Source organism: Pochonia chlamydosporia (genome assembly GCF_001653235.2).
Source record: "Pochonia chlamydosporia 170 chromosome Unknown PCv3seq00014, whole genome shotgun sequence".
Taxonomy (NCBI): Eukaryota; Fungi; Ascomycota; class Sordariomycetes; order Hypocreales; family Clavicipitaceae; genus Pochonia; species Pochonia chlamydosporia.
The window spans coordinates 1-15,375 of NW_019154049.1; the positions used below are offsets into that span (position 1 = coordinate 1).

General features: G+C 50.9%; 5 protein-coding genes across 5 annotated transcripts; 4 read left to right on the forward strand and 1 right to left on the reverse strand.

The window, feature by feature from the left end:
- Positions 1-409: 409 nt before the first annotated feature.
- VFPPC_12558 (reverse transcriptase) lies at positions 410-2,260 on the reverse strand (the record flags this gene model as incomplete). Its single annotated transcript, XM_022428838.1, has 1 exon — positions 410-2,260. The coding sequence occupies one exon, from the start codon at positions 2,258-2,260 to the stop codon at positions 410-412; it is 1,851 nt and encodes a 616-aa protein (XP_022283971.1).
- A 513-nt stretch (positions 2,261-2,773) lies between these two features.
- Positions 2,774-5,458, forward strand: VFPPC_18341 (reverse transcriptase; the record flags this gene model as incomplete). The annotated part of the gene is made up of 3 exons (XM_022429965.1): positions 2,774-4,605; positions 4,662-4,957; positions 5,403-5,458. 3 exons carry the CDS (start codon positions 2,774-2,776, stop codon positions 5,456-5,458), a joined length of 2,184 nt encoding a protein of 727 aa, XP_022285021.1.
- Positions 5,459-9,406: 3,948 nt separating this feature from the next.
- Positions 9,407-10,092, forward strand: VFPPC_11880 (hypothetical protein; the record flags this gene model as incomplete). Its single annotated transcript, XM_022428792.1, has 2 exons — positions 9,407-9,464; positions 9,548-10,092. 2 exons carry the CDS (start codon positions 9,407-9,409, stop codon positions 10,090-10,092), a joined length of 603 nt encoding a protein of 200 aa, XP_022283987.1.
- Positions 10,093-13,957: 3,865 nt separating this feature from the next.
- VFPPC_18342 (transposase-like protein) lies at positions 13,958-14,812 on the forward strand (the record flags this gene model as incomplete). The annotated part of the gene is made up of 1 exon (XM_022429966.1): positions 13,958-14,812. One exon carries the CDS (start codon positions 13,958-13,960, stop codon positions 14,810-14,812), a length of 855 nt encoding a protein of 284 aa, XP_022285022.1.
- A 23-nt stretch (positions 14,813-14,835) lies between these two features.
- VFPPC_18343 (transposase-like protein) lies at positions 14,836-15,285 on the forward strand (the record flags this gene model as incomplete). Its single annotated transcript, XM_022429967.1, has 1 exon — positions 14,836-15,285. One exon carries the CDS (start codon positions 14,836-14,838, stop codon positions 15,283-15,285), a length of 450 nt encoding a protein of 149 aa, XP_022285023.1.
- Between the last annotated feature and the right edge of the window lie 90 nt (positions 15,286-15,375).

Here is a 15,375-nt window from a genome sequence, read left to right on the forward strand (position 1 = left end):
CCATGGCTATCGCTTGTAGCTCCGCTGTGTATGGATTCTGGTCGTCTCGCGACCCGAAAGTGACTGAATAGCGGGCCAGCACTTCTTGCTCGCCGTTAGTTCTCGTGTCTCGTACGCAGCCTCCCATGCCAACCATGCCTCGCCTCTGCGAAGAGCAGGTAGCGATCAGGATGCCGTGCGCCCTCACCGCCGCTTCAGTCGCTACGTCGTGATCTGCGTCCCAGAGCACCTGGATGCGTTCTTCCCACGGCGCCACCGTGTACTCCCTAATAACTTCCAGCTTTTGACCTGTTGCTTCCCCATATACCTGCGCCATCTTCTGCATGGGTGATGTGAATCGTCGGCATGTGTAAGGGGCTGCGCCGCTGTTTGTTCAACATCAGGGTGCCGTATGATTGTCTATCTAAAGCTAGGGAGAAAGAAAGGAGAAGAGCAAGCTCGAGGCTCGCCTCGAGCTTGCACAGTTAAGTTGCAGTGGCAACTTAGGCGAAATTAATCCAATTACACAACCGACCGTCTGCACGGCGCCAAAGCTCCGGGCCCGGCAGAGCCGGGTCCACAGCATCGGGCATAGCCCGTGACAGCATGCTCTGGTTCTCAACCTGGCGAGAGGATGCGCTCGTGGGAGAGTGCGCGTGTTGACCCAGAACTTGGCCACTGCCCGAGCGTGCCGCTCGACGACCGGTTCAATATTCGCCTCTGCTTCCGCTACGGCTGTCGACACCGTCCGGAATGCCCCGGTTACCGCCTGTGCCCCTAGCATTTGTGCTCGATTCAGCCAGTATACTTCTCTTACTCCGCAGGAGTGTGTCCAGACAGCCGAGGCGTAATCCATGGCAGGCGCTACGGTGGCGGTGAAAAGCTGTCTGGCTGCGCGCGGTGATAATCCATGAAGTCTCTTCAGATGCATGGCAGCCGTCAAACCCTTTGCGGCTGCCCTGGCCATATGTTCTTTGTACCGTAACCTCGCATCCAGTACCACTCCAAGCACCTTGGTGCTCTCCTGAGGCTGGATAGTCTTCCCCTTAACCACAAATGGCGGCTCGCTAGACCGCTCAGCAATTCGCGTGAAGTGAATGATGTCCGTCTTGTCGCTCTCGAACGTAGCCCCGCTCCGTCTCTCCCATTCAAGAGCGCGATCTATAATTGCCTGGATGGCCTCCCGGTTCGCCTCCGCCGTCCATCCCGTTACCCAGGCCGAGTAGTCATCCACAAACGCAATTGAACCACCTGACGTGCTGATCGTGGTTTGTACTAGGTCTGCATTGAAGAAGAGAAAGAGAATCGGTGATAGAGGGGATCCCTGAGGGAGGCCAGCTTGCGGGAGCTCTTGCTGAGTGGAGCAATGTCCATTGACCACAATGCTGGCGGTCCGCTCGGAGCAGAACGCGTCTATCCACCTCACCAGTTCTTCCGGCAGTCCCCTTGTCGCAAGCCTCTGTAGCAGTCTGTCTTTAAACACTCCGTTGTACGCACCTTTGACGTCGAAACTGACGAGACTGAGAACCTTGCCCATTCTCCATGCCCTGTATATATTCTCTTGCAGGAGCACGAGTGCTTGCTCTGCCGAACGTCTCTTCCTGGCCCCAAAATGGTTTGCTGGCAGCAAGCCATACGTTTCCACAGCGTATGATATCCGCTCCGCTATCACGGCCTCCAAGATCTTACCCAGCGTTGACAGTAACGATATTGGCCGCCAAGTCCTGGCTGCGGTGTAGTCATCCCTGTTCGGTTTCTTTAGTGGGATGATCTTTGCACTCCTCCACTGCCTCGGCAGGTCACCATCCTTGACAGACAGCCGGAACAGGTGCAGCACTCGCTCCTTGACGACTGGCCATAGCTGTTTCCAGACCATTGCCGGTAATCCGTCAACGCCTGGAGCCTTCCATGGCTTGGCTGCCATGACCTTCCTTTCCACCTCTTCCATGGTTAGTTCTGGCATCGACACCGGTGCTCGGTGCGGTCTGACTTGTTGTTCATCATCAATGTCATCTGGTAGGGGTGGGAAGAAGGCGCCGAGCAACTCTCCCATCTGCTCCTGCTTGTCCCTCGTTACCGTACCATCCTGTCTCTTCAGTGGGGGGATCTTGTCATCCGCGTCTCCCGTCCCTGCCTTGAGGTACTTGGCCGCCTTCCAAATGTTGCAGTCTTCTGCCAGAAAATCATCCCAATGCTGCCGCTTCTGCCCGCAGACGGCGTCGTGATACTCCTTGCTTGCCTCTTTCGCCCGCCTTTCTAGATCTGATGCTGGTTGGCCCATCCGTCTCTGCGACCTGGCCTGATTCCGCCAGAAAGTGTAGACCTGCCGTAGCCTAGTCAAGTCTGTCGTCCACCATCTCTAGTTGGAAGCTCTGAGCTAAGAACAAGTGTGTTTCTATTCTCTATCTATGAGGAGAACACAACTACTTATAGTTGTGATATCCCCTCCATCTGCCTAATGCCATACAGCGCTACTGACTGCCTGCCTGGCAGGCAGTCTCCCAGTGGCGCTCCTGCCTACAGGCAGATATACGTGATCATGGGATTCAACTAACGCTGGTGGACAAAGGACTTAACACGCCTTCGTCAGATTTACACGTTCTGGCGAAACCAAGCAAGAACACAACGGCGAACAGGTAGGGCAAGTCCCGACCTGGAAGTTCGAGCTAAAGACGCATCCAAAGAATACCACGATGGGATTCGGAAACAGAAGAAAGCTCACTGGGAGGGATTCCTGGCAGAAGATGCCAATATTTGGAAGGCGGCCAGGTACCTCCAAGCAGGCAAGGACACCATGGAGGACAAGGTGCCACCGTTGAGGAAGGAAGACGGATCGATAGCTAAAGAAAATACAGAACAGGCCCAGGAGCTGCTTGAAACCTTTTTCCCGCCACTGCCAGCACGGATTGATGCAGAAGATCGACGACCGCAACGCGACGCCCTGTCAATGCCAGACCTCACGCTGGAAGAAGTTGAGGAGAAGGTACTGGCGGCGAAACCTTGGAAGGCTCCAGGTGAGGATGGTTTGCCGGCCATGGTGTGGAAGCGCCTGTGGCCAGTAGTGAAGCATCGAGTTTGGACTCTTTTCGACCGCTCGCTCCGAGATAGCGTGGTACCGCATCAGTGGAGGAGTGCCAAGATCATCCCGCTCAAGAAGTCAGACAATGGAGACTACACGGTAGCGAAAGCCTGGCGACCAATATCTCTCCTGTCAACACTAGGCAAAATAATGGAAGCAGTTGTGGCGGAACGGATCTCATACGCGGTTGAGACCAGCGGGCTCCTGCCCGCGAACCACTTCGGAGCGAGGAAGAGACGATCAGCTGAACAAGCGCTCTTGCTGCTTCAGGAACATATATACAAGGCATGGAGGGCTGGCAAGGTGCTCAGCCTCATAAGCTTTGACGTGAAAGGCGCTTACAACGGAGTGTGCAAAGAACGGCTGCTGCAAAGGATGTTGGCAAGAGGCATACCAGTCGGTCTGGTCAGATGGACGGACGCCTTCTGTTCCGGCAGGACAGCTTGCGTGGTAGTAAATGGGCACACGTCGGAACGAAGAGAGTTGTCTCAGTCCGGTCTGCCTCAGGGATCACCACTTTCGCCGATCTTGTTCCTGTTCTTCAACGCAGACTTGGTGCAAAGAAAAATCAACGCTAATGGTGGCTCGATCGCCTTTGTGGACGATTATACGGCTTGGGTGACCGGGCCAACGGCAGAGGATAACCGGGTTGGCATTCAATCAGTCATTGGTGATGCCCTCAAATGGGAGGCACGCAGCGGCGCAACATTTGAAGCAGACAAGACGGCAGTAATTCATTTCACAAGGACTGCTGCTCGGTCCAGTGACGAACCATATCTGATCAAAGGAAAGGAAGTAAACCCACAAAATAGTGTAAAGATCTTGGGGGTAACAATGGACGCAAACCTGCGGTACAAAGAACACATGACTAGAGCAGCTGCCAAAGGCCTCACGGCTGCCATGGGTCTGAGAAGATTGAAGATGCTTTCACCTCGAACGGCTAGACAACTCTTTATGTCGACAGTCGCACCTGTTATGGACTACGCGTCGAATGTGTGGATGCACTCCTGCGGTGCGCAGGAACTGGCATGGCTAAATAGAGTGCAGATGGTGGGTGCACAGGCGATTACAGGAGCTTTCAGCAAAGTGGCCACAGCAGTGGCCGAAGCAGAGGCCAGTATTCAAACAGTGCAGGAGCGACACACTCAAGCAGCAACAAGGCTCTGGGTCAACGTTTGCACACTTCCGCAGACACATCCACTGACAAGATCGAAATACAAAGCTAAACGGCGTTTTGTGTCGCCAATGCAGAAAATCGCCATAACGATGGCAAAGACCAACACGGAACGCTTGGAGACAATCCACGAGTATACTATACCACCTTGGAGTGATCGCATACCCGTAGTGGGCGAGCATTATGACTATGTGGAAACAGACCAGGCACCAAACGACGTGGAAGGTATCATCATCGCCACTGCCTCCTCGCAAAAAGGTGACACAGTGGGAATGGGAGGTGTTGTGCGTGACACAACGATCAATAGTGCTGGCGAGGTGCTGGCTAGCTACTCCGTCACCATCGGAACACGGAACTGGCAGCCATTGCGATGGTGCTTAAATGCATGCCTGCAGGGCTCCATCGTCGGGATCTGACTGTCATGACAAGCAACCGATCGGCACTACAAGTTATCCGACGACCACGGCAACAATCCGGCCAGTGCACTATACGCCAGATATACGAACGTACCCAGTATCTTCAAAGGAGAGGCTGCTCTGTTTCACTCATGTGGGTGCCGGCGGAGAACGAAGATTTTACACTAAAAGCGCTCGCCAAGGCAGCAGCGAAGAGAGCGGCAATGTGTGGTGAGACACCAGATGAACGACCATACCAAGCTAGGTCGACAAAGCTACGACTGGCCAAAGTGGCCCAACAGCAACTAGGAGAGCTCCCGGAGGGAGTGGGTAAGTACTCGAAACGAGTTGATGCTGCACTTCCGGGTAGGCACACACGAGCATTGTACGACCAGCTGGAGAGAAGAGAATCGGACATTCTGGTGCAATTACGTACCGGCATGGCAAGACTGAATGGCTTCCTCCATAGAATCGGGGTGGTGGAATCAGACTTATGCGAATGTGGCAAAGCACCTGAAACAATGGAACACTTTCTGTTTCGATGCAGAAGGGTGGACAGCGCAACGGGAGATCTTCCTCGATTGCTCATCGGGGAAGATAGGGAATCTCTCATATTTCTTGGGAGGGAAAGCACCGTCTGATGATGACAAGTGGAAGCCGGCCACACGAGCAGTGAAGGCAGTGATCAAATTCGCAATGGCAACGGGAAGACTCGCTCGAGAGCAGCGGCCATAGGACTAGGGAACCTACATGCAACCATACTAACAATAAACAGCCTCGACATTGGCGGACCGTGCTTCAGCTGCTGAGGATAGGACGCTGAACACTTGAGGAATTGGCCTTCAAGCAGGCCTGTCAAGGATCATACAAGCGATGAGGCGGAACCAAGCTGTGTAAGAGAAAACGTGGGGCTTGAGGTGTCATGTATCAAATGTATTGAACCGTATAATAGCTTTCCGACCTGGCCCTCTAGGGTTCTCCCTCCGGGCGTAATAAAATCTGTATCTGTATTGGCCGCCGACGAGATCCATAGGCTTATGGAATCAAGCCAAGCATCCAAGAAGATGCTGCCACCTTGCACAGGCTCCATGAAAGCACAATATGGCTTGCCTTGTGCCCACAGACTCTTGGAGTTAGCTAGTCAAGATGAGCCACTGAAGAAGGAAGACTTGGATCCATTTTGGCATATCAAACCCATCGCGAGAAATTCACGATCCTCTTCTTCAAATACAACGTCCTCCAATGGGAGTACCTAAGGGTCGGCCACGAAACAACGAGCCATTTGGCAACGAACGCGCAATCCCAGAACAACCACTTGCTCCTCAATGCTCCACACGAAGTGGTGTCCAGAGCTCAGCGCGTTGAAATTACTGTCAATTCGAACTGGGACCAACTCTTGACGAGGAAGATGCAGCAGACTCACCAGACCAACAACCACGACGAAAAAGGAGAAAGACTGCCGTTTCAGTAACAACTCGAGTTACCCGTCAGCAGGCAAAGACTCAGAAACAAGGGTATATCACAACTAAGCAGCATAATATTCTAAAAGTGGAAAATGATATGGAAGTAACAAATCCGCTGCTTACAATAAGGAAGGGAATCGAAAAGGTTGGTGACAGTATTACAGTTGCGTTGGATTAGGACGTAACTTTGGGAGAAGGAGCAGGGAAGGTAGCTCAACACTGTACTTTAGGTTAGGAATGGTCTCATATTTTATTTTCCATGACTGTGGACGCACTAGTTATTGGATATATTCGCAACGATTTGCCCAGTTGGCCGATGACGGAGCGCACTGTGGCTGAATGTGGGGGGTGCGTACGAATTGAGAGTTGGATGCGTATCAATAGAGACTGTCTTGAGAAGGACGTTGGAGTTGATATGGTGAATACATATTTGTTGCTGATTTTCGGGGTACTGGTTCTCCAATGCTGCCTTCATCTGCTTGTCAAAGTCCGTGATGATCACGTCAGGTGACTGGATATCATGCCTTGCAGTCAGCTGCCTAATTCCTTCAGCGAGGAACTGGGAACCTTCTCGTCTCTCATTATCAATCAAGCCAAAAGCGGCATTATACACAGACTTAAAACAGGTCTGACCGGTTCCCTGGAAGACAGGAAGCTTGAATCGATTCGTGCTGTACGTCTTATCAAAGCTTAATACTTCCGGAAATCGTTTCCACATGCGAAGACAGTATGGAAAGGTCCAGATCAGGCCAACAACTCGATCTGGCTCTATCTCTGACCACTTGACGAAATATGGAATGCTTCTCTCATCGAAGAGCTTAATCAAGGCTGCTGTTGGGCCTAAGCCCCCGGGCTTCTCGCGGCACAGGACTGCCCTAGCGTTGTATATGTCCTTTCTGGTGTAGACTGAATGAGGATGTTTGTCTTTCACTATCCCACGTGCATCGCGGGCCCGTATCCCAACTCGCCGGCTGGTAGCTTCAATCGTTGCCTTGACAGTGTCAGTCAACCGTCGATGAATTGGATGTGCTGAGAGGCTCAGGCTTCGACAGTGGTTGTGTTGGCTGTGTTTGGGATCAGCAAACTCGCGCAGAGTCCACATATAACTGTTCTGTTCTAAGGCTTCCCCGATCACCTTCCACTTGCAACCGCACTTGCGAAAGCGTTTCTTGCGAAGACCTGTACCTCTTGGCGGCCGCGGCTGGCCGTATCGGTCACATTCGAAAACATATCAGGTCTTCCGCACACTGCTCCCTGAGCCATTGCGCCTGACCACACCAAATCCGTTTTCCTTTGCAAATTCATTGACTTGAGTTTGAAGAGCCTCAATTGATAAAGCCGCGGGGCCGGGAATCGGCGGATTGGGAATAGGCAAGGGTTGACCATGACTGCTCGAGCCCGTGTCAGATACATCACTGCGCTCCTCATGCTCTGGCAAAGCTCGTCTCGGTCGGGATGACAGAGATGAAGATGAGCGCGAAGAGGATGGACTGTTTCGGTCCACTTGCGGCGAACTAGGTACTTGGCTATGCTTAGACAACTCGACAGCTAGCGAGGAGTCGAACTTTGCTTGCTCCCTGGCATATTCCAGGGCAGATTCAAAACTAGCTTTGGCTTGTGTACAGCCACCAGCTCCCTCCATCTGCACTTGCTCGCGAAGTCGCTTTCTTTCTAGCTTGTCTGGACTTGGAATAGCTGTGATGTATAAACGTCGCACGCCGTGGCCAGAGTGGCGCATCTATTATTATCAATCATTGTGACCAAGACAATGAATTGGAATGATTGATTATTAAGCAATGTCATAATGATAATGATCATTGAGCAGAACAAAATATAATGATAATGATTGAAAGGTAGTAATGAACGGAACTTCCCGTCCAACAAACTTACGTCTCCGTTGCCCTGTGAATAAGGCAAGTGTTTCTGGTCGCCCACGACTAGAGCTATCAACAACTTATCGTAGTATTTCGACTGGAAAGGGGGCAAAACAAGAGGATATCTTCTCGAACTGCTAGGTATCGTTCAGTTCACCAAGCATGTTTGCTTTTTACGGGAACGGCTATGCTCAATCAGGGAAACAGGATCCACTCTGCCTATCATTTCATTAAGTTTCATTTCATTGACCTTCTTTCAATGCAATGATCATTATTTAGGGTACGTATCAATGAAATGATTGACAATGATACGTATCAATCATTGAGTTTCATTTCAATCATTATTAATGAATGATGCGCCACTCTGGCCGTGGCCGGAAACAGTCATCTAAAAGTATTGGGCACTGTCTCAATTCCCAATAAGGTTCATCAATACCGCGGTTGCCGAGTGGCTTGGGAAGACTGCTGAAAAAGCTCTCTGGCGATGTTGCAAAAATGTTATATAAAGCATTGTTGTCGCCGGCGCCGTAATGTAGCTCAGGGTCGAATGTGTCTTGAAGTTGGCAGTTGGGCGGCTTGGACTTGTCAAGATCCATTTGCTTCTCCTTGTGTCGGTGAATGTGACTATGGTTCCCTGCATTCTTACGATACATTACTCGGTTAAGTTCAAGAGTCTTATTTGAAATTTAAGTCTGGTTACATGCGTATCTTTCGGCTCAGTGACCCTGTGCAGAACCTGGCATCCACTGGAATCATACTTATTGGAACGCATCGACTACCAAACTTGGAACATCAGCCACACGGCCCCCGTAAGACGGCCCCGTAGCAAAGTGGTTCGGCCCGCATAGTAATTGCCATATATTAATAGGGCTGCCGTACAGCATCTTGCATTGTTTGTGCCATGGGAGGCATTTCTGCCCGTATCTACTGGGGATATCAATGACATTTGGAACCACCAAAAGAAGGGATTGCAGCAAAGGCTTTTATTTCTCTATAGTTATAGATGACTAACTACCTATCTATTTTAGGGGTGCCTGAACCCTAGCCACTGACGGTACTGAATCCCTGAAATAGCGCAAGATGTGAAACGAGTGGCTCGCCAATCGCATCTAGTGGCATCAAGAGGCAGGGTAACTTAAGCAACAGGTCGTGGCTTACTGTGTTAACCACGCCGCAGCCTGCACTACGGCCCAGTATTTTGTCGGGAAACGCCATTTCCGACATGGCAAGTACGAACTGCGTGGAGCAGGTTGTGTTCCTTGCTATAGTTTATATACCGGTACAGATACCACGTCGAACAATCCTGTTCCTCTTCCCGAATATTGCCTAACCTCTGGATCGACAATGACGAGCTTGCAGACTGTCATTGTTAGTATCAAAGCAAGGAACGACCAGAAAGTGCCATTCAGCTCGGAGATAAATTCATTTTCGATTCTCTGAAGATGTCTCAACCACCCTCAGGCCTTGCAGGAGTTGCAGCCAATGTCCCAAAGGGCAAAGGTCAGACTATCGGCCACTCTACCAACCCGCCACTGCAGCCTGCCCAGCCAGTTTTGATGGATCCTAACCGGTATCTGATGCAGGTATCCGACGCGTCTCTGCATCATCTCCAGCTCCGTTAGCTCGTAAGCGAATCCATGACCGAGAGGCTCAAAGGGCCACCCGCAAGAGAACCAGAGAATATATGGACCGGCTACAGCGCGAAGTGGATGAGCTCAGAAGCAAAAGCTGTGCCGGAGCAAGCATGCGCAACACGACCCTTGAACGGCTTTCTCAGCGTAACAGGGATCTCGAGAATGAGCTGGCTGAGCTCAAAATGAGGTTGTCATCTGCCAGTCCTCGACCCGGCAGACCGTTCGAGATTGTGGCAGGCATCCACATCACTTCTCACGCTCACCGATGCCACAGGATGTTTGCAAATGGGCTCTCGCTTCGCTATAATGGAGCGAAAACTGGAGTAAGCGCTTTCGAAGGTTTAAGAAGACCTCCACCAGAGGAGCGCAACAACGTTGCTGGAAGTGAATATGCAAACCAGCGTGGCTTTGAGCCACCTAGCAGAGGAATTTGGGCCACAATATGCCTTGATTATCCTTCACACTTCCAACCATTACCAGCAAAGTTTGTTTGATACTTGATGGAGGTCTTCAATGTTACGAATCGGGGCGAAGGTTGGCTCCCAGTAAAGCAGGACGTTTCCGAAGCTCCTCGTTACTGGCGACAGGGCAAGTAAACCTTTGTCTGGAATGAAGCCGGCCTGCTTCCTAGCATCTCGACTGTCTCGGCGTTTATAGCAGGCGTTAAATGATTCGAAATATCTGCTAAACTGTGAAAATCTCTCTATACTCAGCTCTTCCAGCGAAGTCCCTCAAATTCAAAGTGTTCCAAAATGAGTAATTCGTCTACTCACCCCCTCCTTCCCCCGCATGGATCATGTACTCCCTTCCGACTCCACATGTTCAAGAACCTGACGAGCACCGGGTATTTCATGTTTACAGTTCCATTACCACACTAATGAATGCTCCAGGTGTGTGCGCTGATCGGCATTTCCGTGTTGTTGTCCGTGAACATTGTCGTACCGGAAATCTCAGCCGATGGTGATAGACTGTTAAATGCGGATGCATTGCTAGGTCCACTGACCTGCTGATATGTCCATGGACCAGGAAGTGCCGATACCGCAGGACCGGGAAACTGGAGGCGTTTTTCGACATGGTATAACTCTTGGAACGGTGTCCACGACATGACAGCATTTTTAAATGTTAGACAAGTTCGAAGGTAGACAATCTCAGCGGTCAATGCTTGGTTTCTCAAGGTCAATTCTTTTACCGCTTGGTCACTGGCAGTTTGCGATTCCAGCTCTCTGACCGCGGATTCAAGTTGTGCGATATGTTGCTTGGTTCTCTGACGAGCCGCGCGCTGGGCTATTCGATCCCGAGCTCGTTTGCGTTCTAACTTATCCGGAGTTAATTTAGCGGTCCGGCGAGATTCTTGCGGAAGATTAGCAACAAATGAGCCTTGCACACCGTTTCATTATACAAAATCAGGGTGAGCGCAAAAGCATTGTTACAGAGTTGCAAATTCTTACTTTTACGCTGAGGAGTGCAGCTTGCTGGCGTAGGTGACATGCTGAGGGAATGCCAGGAAGTAATATCTGTGGTTTGTTCAAAGACATGCATATCTCTCTTTGTCGTTGTTGTTTTACGTCCGCAATCACTTTGGAGCTACGGGTACGACTTAACCCAACCATGATATCCATCTGGTTCAAGGACAACATTTATCACCAAGCTATGGGTCAGGCTTTCTATCCATACTCGTATGGAATAAGGTATTCCATACAAAAGTATTCCATACACTTAATCCATACTCCATATCGCTCGCTAGTATTCCATACGTATGGAATACAGGAGAAAGTGGGTCCATGCAAATTCTCCTGGGCAATTTCAAGGGCTAGAATGTCTTCCTTCGCAGGCCAGGCGGTCCAACTCATTTTGGCCGCATGAACGGCCTACCATGGTCGCCTCCAGCCATTTTTGGTGGACCAGACTGTCCAGGTTGAGCTGGTAGACAACCTGAACCGCCTGGACCACCTTGCCACGAAATCAGTGTAGACGATCAAATGATAAGGCGGCAAACCCTGACAACTGGCTCACCGTGGAATATATGACGTCATTGTTTTGTATTCCATACGTATGGAATACTTTCCATACAAGGTATATTCCATATTCCATATTCCATACGGGTCTGTATGGAGTATGGAGTATGGATAGAAAGCCTGCTATGGGTGTCGCAGGTAGGAAAAAGGAACAAGCAAGGGCGGCCCAGGGTTAGCTCAGTAACCATTTGTTGTATCGAGACGGTAACTATCAAACGCTAATGCGGCACCTATGGCTCCAGCACGAGACTGAGATACCTACGTGCCTGGCCATGCCGGTGACTAGTTGAGATAAGGACAAGCCTACCGCACCATGGCGGGCAGCGGCGTGGATTGTCCCGAGATGGATGGGAGACCATCGCGAGTACAGGGAAATCGCAGTTCAACTCTTCGCTTCAGCAAATCAAAGGTCCTGTCCTTGAGGCCTGCAGTGCAGCTTTGTTGCCAGGCCGCTCTTGCCTTCGTCGCCAGATACTCCTAACCACGCTCTCCAATATACGGAGTTGCATCAATGCATCGATTCAAGCCACTACATATTATGCTAGCGAGACGTCACATTGCCTTAAACAGAGTGGCGGCGCAGATCGTTTGACGTTTTAGTCCTTGCCTCAACACGCGATGCTACTTCAGTCAAATTGTTCCACTCTAGGGATGCCAAGTGGTGGGTCAAAACGTGTCAACATTTTGGGGCTGAGTGTTCCCACTAGTGACCTCTGCTGAGCACCCCGATTCGGTCCTTTGTCCATTGCTCTACCTTGTGTGGTGACTCGTGTTGTGCATGTTTCGGGAGGTAATTTAGTTTCAATGTTTGAGTTGTCTGGCGTCACGTACATACCCCTCTGCGGTACATCATGTCATAAATGCGTCATTCCGAACAGGCTGCCTGTCTCATGCCAAGATAATCAGGGGTGGCTTCTTGGTACCTTGTGGACGATTACGTTGTAGAGTACCGGTATTACGCTGCAGATGACAGGCAGATACTTACTAGGTCTTGCATCCATCAAAGCTCGCCATTCCCGTGCAATCCTCGCCTCTTCGCCTGGCAAACATTGTTCGCCTCTTTCAAGGGCAAGTGCAGCATGGCTTTGGGAAGAATGTAAATTTTTGACTATGAGTGAACTTGGTGTGCCTTTTTGTACTATGAAGGCAGATATTGTTACATTATGAGAGTCATAGTTAGCCAAATTTAATATCGTGGCGCACAGGCAATTACTGATGATGAATTCATTGTTGTTCTTGTTCGTTTTCCTTCTCTTGGCAGATGGGTTCACGTCATTTATCTGAGTTCAGAAGCATAACTACCAGCCTTCTGATAAAATTCCAGGTGGTTGGCCAGCCTCTCATCTCCTGATATCTATGATTTTATGACATCTAGCAATTACTCCAAGTCTGCTTGTTCAATTAACAGAGGCAGTTTTATCCGACAGATATATGCCTATATTCTGCTTTGTTGGGCCATTGATGAAACCCAATAGTTTCAACGCATTAGGTGTCCCAGTTCGTACTCGCCTGTTAGTGATGCCACAAGGCTTGACCCCAGCCAGGGACCCCGGTGGGGGGGGAACACAGGATACGTTGTGGCTGTGATTCCGCGGACTTCTGTGGCTCCGCTCCATGAAATATTGACAGCTGGCTGTTGTGGGGAACCTTCGCGATACCTGGCAAGGCACCTACCTGCCCTTTGAGGCATGACCATCGTACAACCGTGGATCACTCACGTTTCGGTGGGTTCGGCGGTTGCCCCACTTCTAGGGCGTTCAATCAGCATGGCCAGCCCTGGCACGTGGCTGGAGCGGAACTGGACCCTCGTCTTCCGACTTTTTGAGTATTTGATTCGGCATAGTAGCCGAATTACCTGTTTCATCGTACGGATCCTAATTCGGTTCAACCAAATAATATGACGGAGAGGCGGGTAAATATGAATTCAGCGCCACAGCCGGTTCAACAAGACCTTCTCCAGTTATTGAGAGTGCTCGAGAAATGGTGGTCATATCGGGACTCGGTGTGGCCACACACAGGGGAATAGCAAGCGGTAAGGTCCAGTGTGGCTAACAGACAGACCGTCTGACAGACCGATTGAGTCCGTCTGGCAGACCGCAGACCGACAGACCGGCCATTCTCGTCAGACCGTCAGACCGGCGAGGCCAGTCGGTCTGGGGTGGTCTGAGTCGGTCTGGGTGTTGTGCCTAATTGGGCAATTGTCTCAGTGCCACCACCACTGGCCAGCTCGGCCGTGGAAATATATATGCTCAAACTGACGCGTCTACGCACTGACGCGTCTGCACTTGCAGGAAACTATTGCAAAATGAATGTCGTGCTCCGTACATTACGTTGATACCGAATTATGATATCTTCTAGCAGAGCGTCGAGCCCCGTGTCATCTACACCCCAGTCTCTTGTGTTCGATCTACCTCAGACTCCGACCAGTACCACCCCAGAGGCTGCAGCAGACGATACATCCCAATGCGAGTTCCATATTGACTGGGGGAACATATGGCACTGCGGTAGAAGACTCATTGGCGCCAAAAAGAGACCGCGTCACAGACGGGTTGTCGGCACGAATATGAAAGAGTCCTGGATATATCGACATGGAGCCAATTTAGAGCACGGGGGAGTACGCTACTGGCTTTGCAGGCTCTGCCACGAAAAAAGGAGTTATTCGACGGCTTTGTACGCCTCCTCTGGGACAGCTCATGCCGCGAGACACCTAGTCCGTCAGCACCAGATCGTTGAATTTGGTGACAGGAGTCCATGCTTGGCGACTCCGTTCACCATAGCGGCCAAATCCGCGTCCTCTTCTGTACGCCCTTTGCCGCGACAGACTAGTCTAGGCTTTCAGCTCGCCTCCCACTTTGACGAAAGGTCATGGAAATCTCGTTTCGTGGACTGGGTCATCCTAGAGGATGTCACCTTCCGACAAGCATCAAGCGAGCGGCTACGGTGGTTGATTACGAACGGCGGGGAGGTTGCGAGTCAGCTACTTCCCGAGCATCACACAACAGTTTGTTCGTGGATCCGTCAAGCCTTCGAATCTCGGCGGCAGATTATCTTTAATCTCGTCAAGGACGCAAAGAGTTGCGTCCACCTTAGCTTTGATCTCTGGACTGCTTCCAACGGGTTCCACTACATTGGCGTTCTTGGCCACTTTGTGGATAGCCAGGGCAAAAACGTGATGTCCTTCTTGGACTGCCGCGCCTAGTTGGGCCACACTCTGGTGAGAATATGGCCTCGTATATCAAGGAGGTAATCGAGAAATACGAAATAGGTTCCAAACTCGGATATTTCATGCTTGATAATGCCGAAAGTAACGACACTTGCCTAGAGACGCTTGCGAGGTGGTTCCCAATGGACACGAGCCGGCGTCGACTGCGTTGCGTAGGCCACATTATCAATCTGGTTGTCCGCGCTGTCATCTTTGGGTCAAACGTCAGTAAGTTCGAGGCGGAGCTTCGTGGGGCTACGGACGAATTTAGTTTCGAGATTTGGGCCAGGAAGGGGGCTATCGGCAGACTCCACAACCTTTCCACCTATATCCGACGGACGGACCAGCGACGACAGGTGCTTCGGCGTTTACAGACCGAGCTCGCCGGGGACGACGCAATATTTACATTGGAGATTGTTGTTGATGGCAAGACACGCTGGAACTCCATTTACGATATATCATCGCCCTAACCCTAACCCTAACCCTAACCCTAACCCTAACCCTAACCCTAACCCTAACCCTAACCCTAACCCTAACCCTAACCCTAACCCTAACCCAAA